The sequence below is a fragment of the Terrapene carolina genome, unplaced genomic scaffold (genome assembly GCF_002925995.2).
Source record: "Terrapene carolina triunguis isolate 2854851 unplaced genomic scaffold, T_m_triunguis-2.0 Scaffold714, whole genome shotgun sequence".
Classification (NCBI taxonomy): domain Eukaryota; kingdom Metazoa; phylum Chordata; order Testudines; family Emydidae; genus Terrapene; species Terrapene triunguis.
Genome location: NW_020665065.1, coordinates 14744072 through 14752578, shown reverse-complemented (window position 1 = coordinate 14752578; position 8507 = coordinate 14744072). Strand labels below are relative to the sequence as shown.

At 45.4% G+C, this 8507-nt stretch overlaps 1 protein-coding gene across 1 annotated transcript in view; it reads left to right on the top strand.

Annotated features, from left to right (window-relative positions):
- Positions 1 to 2391: 2391 nt before the first annotated feature.
- Positions 2392 to 8507, top strand: part of MICOS10 (mitochondrial contact site and cristae organizing system subunit 10) — a 25191-nt gene continuing 19075 nt past the window's right edge. The window contains exon 1 of the mRNA XM_024217294.1: positions 2392 to 2492. Within this exon, the coding sequence (XP_024073062.1) occupies positions 2426 to 2492 (67 nt within the window). The 5' untranslated portion in view covers positions 2392 to 2425. The remainder of the gene's footprint in view (positions 2493 to 8507) is intronic.

Here is an 8507-nt window from a genome sequence, read left to right as displayed (position 1 = left end):
CTTTCTGTCACTGTAGCAGCTGTCTACAGTGCACTAGTGGGGTGTAGCTGCAGCCGTGCTGCTGTAGCGGTTGTAGTGTAGACATACCCTTACGTGCCAAGCAAACTTTTACCCTGAAAACTTAAGTGCCAAATGAGTTTAGGTGCCTACAGGTTTCAGTAGGAGTTTTGTGGATCACAGTGGAGCCTAAAACTATCACTTAAGTACCTGAACCCAAGATTTACACACCTAAGTATCTTTGTGGATCAGGATCTAAATCTTTTCAGATTACATTGTTTGGCTCCTCAGTCCCAAACCCTTCTCCTGGGTTCAGCAAACCCACAGCCCTCTGCTCTGTGATTAACACCAACTTCCCCCAGCCCAACAGTAGCTAGGTTCTAGCCCTGCTTCACAGAGCCCCCCTTTCACTTGATTCAGGGGGCCCACAGCCATCATGGGGAGTGGGAAGAACAACACAGCATCAAGCAGGTATTCTCCCCTACAAACTGTCTCCTTCTCTCCTCCCTTGGCTCTCTGGAGGCTTTTCTTTTATTACTGATTATTATTGATTTAACCCTAGTAACTTTTCCCACCTAGGGAGGAGAGCTGAAAGTGAGTCACAGATTGGCTGGGCCCATTATTTCTTAAAGGGGCCAGTCACCCTGTGACATCACCAGTCATTAGTCAAAAGTCCTGTCTCTCTGCTACAGTAGACTGTGGAAGGACTTGAAGTTGTCACAAACACAGTTGCTGCTAAGAGTTTCCTTAATGAGTGTGAACAAGGGATTTTATCACCTGAAATTTTTACTATAAACTATAGTAAGGCTTGTCTAGGATAATTCTCTGGACAAAAAATCCCTGTTTACATTAAAAACTTGCTATAGGAACAACTATGCATGAGTTTCTTTTGTGCTTATGCCCCAGATCCTGCAATTTGATCCATGGGGGCAGACTGCTGTGTTCAATACGGTTGCCAGGCGTCCAGTTTTTGACCGGAACACCTCGTCGAAAAGGTGGCTCCGATCAGCACCGCTGACTGGCCCATTAAAAGTCTGGTCGGCGGGGTCCCAGGGCTAAAACAGGCTCCCTCCTGCCCTGGCTCCGCGCAGCTCTCGGAAGCGGCCAGCATGTCCCTGCAGCCCCTAGGTAGAAGGACAGCCAGGGAGGCTCCGTGTGCTGCCTCTGGCCCAAGCGCTGGCTCCACAGCTTTTATTGGCCAGGAACCACAGCCAATGGGAGCTGTGGGGGAAGCGCCTGTGGACGGGGGCAGCGTGCAGAGCCACCTGGCCGTGCCTCTGCCTAGGGGCAACAGGGACATGCTGGCCGCTTCCAGGAGCTGCCTGGGGTAAGCGCTGCCCAGAGCCTGCACCCCTTAAACCTCCTGCTCCAGCCTAGAGCCCCCTCATTTCTGGCCCCACCCTGGAGTCCACACCCCCAGCTGGAGCCCTCATCCCCTCCTGCACCTCAACCCCCTGCTCCAGCCCAGTGAAAATGAGCGAGTGAGTGAGGGTGGGGGAGAGCGAGCGACAGAGGGAGGGGGGATGGAGTGAGCGGGGATTGGCCCTTGGAGAAGGGGCAGGGCAGGGGTGTTCGATTTTCTGCAATCAGAAAGTTGGCAACCCTATGTGTCAGTGAAGAGCTCCAGTGACATTTTCCCCCTCACCCCCAACAATTCTGCAATGTCATATGATGTCCCCATGCCTGACCTAGTTTTAGGAATCACAGATTCTCTCCCCCAGACTTTACCCCATCCTCAGACACTCCCACTTCCCAGCTCTTGTTTTGGGTCCTGTGAGTGGGATGCAAGATCTACTCCACGCTGATCAAACCAGGATGTACAAACAATGTAATCTGAGGGACTGGAGTAGACAACCGCCTTTACCTGCATGTCTGTGTCATGGGATGGGAAGGCCATATGGGGGTGATTGCCCTGCAGGAGGTACCAGGTCCTCCCAGGAGAAGGGAGTCCTATGGGACAGACTGGGCCCTATGAGGAGACTGGGGTCTTGCAAGAAAGGCTGAGCCCTCTAACAGGGTGGGGGGTCCTTCGGGACGTACCTGACCCTACAGGGGGACAGGCTGGACCCTACAAGAGGGTGGGGGTAGCTGAATAGAGCAGGCCCCATGGGCTGGATGGGGTGGGGAGACCAGTCTCCTCGTTATTATGGGATGGGGAGCTGGGGAAAGGCGGAGGGGCTGCAAGGACAGCATCTCCACCCCAGGCCTGGTCCGAAGGTCAAGCCCACCTAGGAGCCAGGGCCTGCCTAGCAGCGGTAACCTTGGCAACCCCAGCGGGGGCCGGAGAAAGCGCCATGTTCTCGCGAGATTCGCGGACCGGCCTGTAGCAGCTCTCGCGATGCTTGTCCAGCCCCAAAGCGGGGAGGCGGGGGAGAGTCGAGAGTGACCCGCGAGCGCCGCTGCTACTGCGGGGGGGGGAGGGAACAAGATGGCGTCGGAGGGCGAGTTGGGCAGGAAGTGGGATCGGTGTCTGGCCGACTCGGTCGTCAAGCTGGGTAAGGGAGGTTGGGGTGCCGGGGAGGCCCCGGCGCTGGGTCAGTCGCGGGGTCTGGGGAGGCCGAGGTACCCCTGCCGTGGGCGGGGGGGAACCTGGGATCTGGGTGGCTCTGTGGGGGGCCGAGCCGGACCCTGGATGGTCAGTGGAGCGGAGAGGGTACATCACTGGACCGGACTGTGGAGGGGGACCCGGGACGGGTCCGTGGAGGGAGTGTGGCTTACCCAGGCCTGGGTAGATCTAGGATCTCTGTCACTTCAGGAGGAGATCGAGCCCCGGTTTCCTGCTCTGATGGTGACATGCAGCATAAAGCATGGGTAAGAACTGCAGGGCATGAAACAGCAGCAGTGCAGGGCGCTGCCAGTGGCTGGTGCTCATTTTCTTGAGTACTTCTAGATCGTCACAGTATCCTTCTCCACCACTTTCCTCCCAGGTGTTTCTTTATTACAGTATCACAAGTGCTAGTGCAAAATGTGAGTTTGAAAGGGGGTTAGTTGAGAAGGTGACCTTGGTGAAATTCTGATGACAAGCAAGAGAGCCATGTCTGAAAGCAGCAAGGTTTTCACGTGGCTCCCCAGGGCAGAAAGGTTCTTCCTGTGCCAGCTGTATACCTGCTTGTGCTTGTCTTTTTATTTCTTGCTCTTTCCCTGTTGATCACTCATACCTGCTTTTGACCTCCTGGTGACTTCCTTTTTAAGATCAGCTTGTCTGTGAAAGATATGAAGATCTCCATTCTTATTGAGCACAAGACCCCCAAACAGTAGGCTGATCCTATTGAGGCTCCATGGGGCCCTGCTTTGCCATAGATCCTGTCTTTGCTCATTTCACTCAGGATGGGGAAACAATTTTAAAAATCTGCTAACATACTTCTGTCAGCATGCACATAAAACATAACGTTTTTTAAACAAAAGTTTTGATACTATCTTATGTGCTGTTAGTTTTGCACCAGCAATGTACGTGGTGCAGAACTGTATATTTTATAGTGTACATTATACGAACAGCTTTCAGTCTAATGTCTGGATCTTGCAATACAAAGTTGCAAGTATTATTCTGAAACCGAGAAATCAAAGTAATGGACTACCTCAATTAGGATCTCATATCTACTAGTAACACTTTACATTTAGATGGTGAATTATTTCAGTTTTTAGACTGAAACTCAAAAGCCTTTTTTGGTCCAGATACTGTTAATAGGTCTTCTAGAAGTGTTACTTTAATAATATAATTACATATAAAAATAAATTATTTAGGTTGCAAAGTTGAGAACAGTAGGGTGTGTTTTTTTTTTTTAAATGTAATTTCCTACTTTCTCTTTTATAGAAAGGAAAAAAAATTAAAAACAGATTTTCTGGGTAACTATAACAACCACTCCTTTCCCCATGCATCACTGGTAGGGTTTGGACTGTGAGCCTTCAGCATAGCTTGAGCTACAGGATTAACTACGTTAACTGGCTGCAGCAAAAGGCTGTTATACCAGGGGAGGGAAATGGGCCTCTCCGGGCCATGTGCTGGGTCTAGAGCAGTGTTTCTCAACCAGGGGTACATGTACTCCTGGGGGTACTCAGAGGTCTTCCATGGGATACTCAACTCATCTAGATGAGTGTTTCTCAACCTGGGGGTTACAGTCCCCAGCGGGGTCATGGAATGGGTTTAGGAGGGTGGCAAGGAGGGCAATTGCCCGGGGCCACGCAAAGCTAATTTACATGCTTCAGCCCCCCGGGTGGCAGGGCTTTGGTGTCAGACAAGGCTCATAAGTGAAAAACAGGCTCAAGTATCACACTGAAATGTAAGTACACTATTTATATTCCAGTCAGTTTATTTTATAATTATATGGTAAAAATGAGAAAGTAAGCAATTTTTCAGTAAGAGTGTGCTGTGACACTTTTTTTTGTATTTTTATGTTTGATTTTGTAATCAAGTAGTTTTTAAGTGAGGCAAAACTTGGGGTATACAAGACAAATCACCCTCTTGAAAGGGATACAGTACTTTGGAAAGGTTGAGAACCACTGGTCTAGAGTGTGGCCAAGGGGGAACCTGATCCAGCTCTTCCCTCTCTTTTCCCCCCTCCACTTCAGGAAGTGTGGGAAACATCTTCCACATTTGGCACCCCTAGAGATGGAGGGGAGGAATGGGCCACTGGAGCCATGTGCCCTGATGTAGGGAAGCCTGGTTCTGTTCTCTCCTAACCTCCTGGAGAGGCTGCCTATTTCCAAGGTTCCCAGCATAGTTTCAGTTTCCTCAATAAAAGACTGAAAAAATCTTTTATAATGGAAGTTATTAGGCAACCTAAATAGAGGTCACTACCAGCTCCTCCTTTGCACATGAGACTACAGTTAGCGATAAATTCAAGAATACGATACAACAGATATTCCACTTCCTGCCAATCATTTGGTGAAGACCCATACGAATTTACTTCACAAGGGTATATCTTTTGATTAAATCTAATTGTCAATATAAGATTAGTAGAGAAGAAATCTCTCTCTCATGGAATCCAGAGAGAAGACTTCTAAGTAAAACTACAGACAGGGATGGCTGGATTGTTGTAACAGATAGATCATAAATACAGAAGTCTTCAATAAATAAGTGAGGAGGATTATTTTAAAGTAAATGTTGATTCCACTTTTAATTGGGATACTATTTTGAATAAGTATTTTGAAAGAGATTGACTTGATCTGAAAACTTACTGATTCAAAATGTTAAGTTTCCAAGATGACCTGTTTTGTACTCATTACCTTAGGGCTTGTCTACGCTTACCGGGAGATTGACACGCAGTGACCGATGCATCGGTGGTCGATTTAGTGGGTCTTTGACCCACTAAATTGACCACAGATCACTCTCTCGTCGACTCCTCCATCGGATCGAGAAAAGTAAGTGGAGTCGACGGGAGAGCGTCTCCCGTTGACATTACGTAGTGTGGACCCCATGGTAAGTAGATCTAAGCTACATCGACTTGAATTACGCTATTCGCATAACTCAAATTGTGTAGCTTAGATCGACTTTTCCCTGTAGTGTAGACAAGGCCAAAGACAAACACCACCATGGATGCACACATCATTGACTTCCCAGCTGAGGTGAAATTCTGGCTCCACCAAAGTCAACAAGAGTTTTGCCCTTGACTTTATCAGGGACCGGATTTTATACCAGGTGGGCCTATACTTTCAGGCATTGGTTCTTTGTAATGACTAGGACTAGTGCTTAAAGTTAGGTACATGTGTAAATAAATCTTGCTGAACTGGGGACTTAAGGAGTTTTATTTAGCCAATTTTTATTTACACACACATACACTCTCTCTACTTTCTATAATTTGGAAGCACTTATTTTGGTGGCACTATTAGTACTGTTGTCAGAGTGCTGCACGAAAAACTGAAAAGGTCTGTGAAACAGCCTTTCCCCACTTTCCCCATTCTTCCTACCTCATTAATGTTGTTGTCTGGTCATGACTCCTCAGTTATAACTTTCTCCTTTTAGAAGGATTATCTGATTAGTTTGATGACAAATCAGGAATTGTCTTGATAAACAGTTAGTTTGTTGAGTCTTTGAAGCCCTGATCCTCCAAACATATGTGTGTTGTTCGCTTTAAGCATGTGTGAGTGCTGTCATTACAGTGGATGGGACTATTTTCATACTTAAAGTTAAGCACTTTGCATTTTCAAAGCCATGTATGTACATTAAGCTCTGATTCTGCAAGTTGCTAAGCACCTACAATTTCAAGAGAAGTAGTGTGTGGAGAGCACTCTGCATCTTGCAAGATTGGGTCCTGTCCCTTAAAACACAACTTTTCAGGTGGGTAAGTATTACGTTCATTTTATAGACTGGAGGCAGAAAGGGAACTGCACAGAAAATGTTGCCCCAGGTGCTACAGCGAAGCAGTGACAGCCCTGCAAATATGACTGGGGAGTTCCAGGCCTATAGTAAATTCAGTAGACCAAGGTGCCTCTTGAAATAATAGTTAAAAACCAGATAATGTGCAGGTTTTTTTATTATGACTTAATCTGTATTTGGCCTTTATACTGTATATGATAAAATAACTATTTGTAGCCTATTTGTATACAGTGTTGTCTGCTTTTTGGGCAGTTGCTGATTCTGAGTTTATTTCCTGGAACTCTTATTACGTCTTTTGTTTCAACCGTTGTCCAAATTGCTGTCAATACATCTTGATAGCTAAGTAGTTGTAATGAGTGCTCAGAGCTGTAGACCAAAAAATATAAAATGGGAGGATGCTTTTTTTGTGTCTGAACAAATTAAGTGTAAACTTGGCTCTGTTAGATTGTGCTTTGGTACACGTGTTTGTGACATGGTGCCAAAACCTTATTGAAGGAAATTAAACGGGAGTTAGAAGTATTACATTTCAGGATTTATATGTTCTTGGTCTTCATCTATGTGTGAGAATAAAATTAACAAAGAGTCTTTGTCTTGGTAGGGTTTTCACTTATTTTAATCAGTGTTGCTTTTTTTAATGGATATACAGTATTTCAGGGATTAAATGTGTTTCTGTAATCCAAAGAATGTTTGATAAATGTTTATCTTGTGTGTAATGTAAATAAAATCTGCAGTAAGCTGTAGAAAAATTACATCTTATTACTGTGATATCACTGAGGGAACTTTGACTAGAATTGATGTAAAACTCCTCAGAGTCCATCAAAGCTATGAATTGTAGCAGACTGTGTAAAAATCCTAAAGAGGAACATCTTTCATGAAAATTGATATCCAGCATACTGTCCCTTCTTAAAAAGTGAATGATCTTCAATAAGCAGTATAGTATTTATACACCGAATATATACTGAAATGATTACTTCACAATCATTTCATTATGTAGCTTTCTTACAAACCACGGTAACTTCACTCTATTTATCAAAATTCAGCTTGTGGAAAATGGTCCTGCTGCATTCCGTTTAGTAGAAATGTCTCCACTTCCACACGACTCTTTAGCCATTGCTGCCATCTGAGGTGTCGGGGAGCAGCTTCATTGCTGCTGCAGCTGCTCAAGTAGCTTACTATTAGGCAGGGTACATAAGATGAATGATTTAAAACAAATCCCAATATTAAATAAATAGGTTCATAAAATCAGTTTAAAAAAAAAAAAAGAATTCTAGTATGGCAAGAAGACTGGAGAGAGGAAAAACAAAAGCTAAATGTGTAAATTTAGGCTGTTTTTCCTCAGCTAATGATTATACTTGTTGCTGCTGTTTGGATGGGTGGTCAAAAGAAACTGTCAGGATTATAGGAAGATATTTTATGTGAAAGTTTGTGGAGAAGAAATGAAATGTAAAGCCTTGATGTTGAGGATGCAAAATGTTGCCCATTATAGACCCTTGTGAAACATTGCCAAAATATGCACTGCACCGATCTGGGAATGAGGGGGTTGAGGTGCTTAAACCACTCTGAGATCTTTGTATTAAAGTTGCTATGTTAGTAATACGGTATTAAAATGTATTGTTAAATATTAATGATGCAATATGAACTGTAAAAGCATAGGCATAGTACATGAGCCATCTAGCTTACTGATGCTTAATTGATAACTACTGAAAGTAGTGATGGCTGTTCAGTGTAAAATGAATTGGTGGCCTTAGTCCAGTGCCTGATGCCCAGGTGGTGAATTCACAAAGTATCACCACAACTGACATACTTGTTAGAAGTCCCTGCAGAGCTACCAAGGACTGGATGGACATGGTGACTAACTGACAGTGCATTGTGGCTACCCATACTCTGTCAATGGAAGATTTCAACCTCTAGGGCTACGTCTTCACTACAGGGGGGGGTCGATTTAAGATACGCAAATTCAGCTACGTGAATAGCGTAGCTGAATTCGACGTATGGTAGCCGACTTACCCCGCTGTGAGGACGGCGGCAAAATCGACCTCCGCGGCTTCCTGTCGACGGCTCTTACTCCCACCTTCGCTGGTGGAGTAAGAGCGTTGATTTGGGGATTGATTGTCGCGTCCTGACGGGACGCGATAAATCGATCCCCGAGAGGTCGATTTCTACCCGCGGATTCAGGCGGGTAGTGTAGACCTAGCCT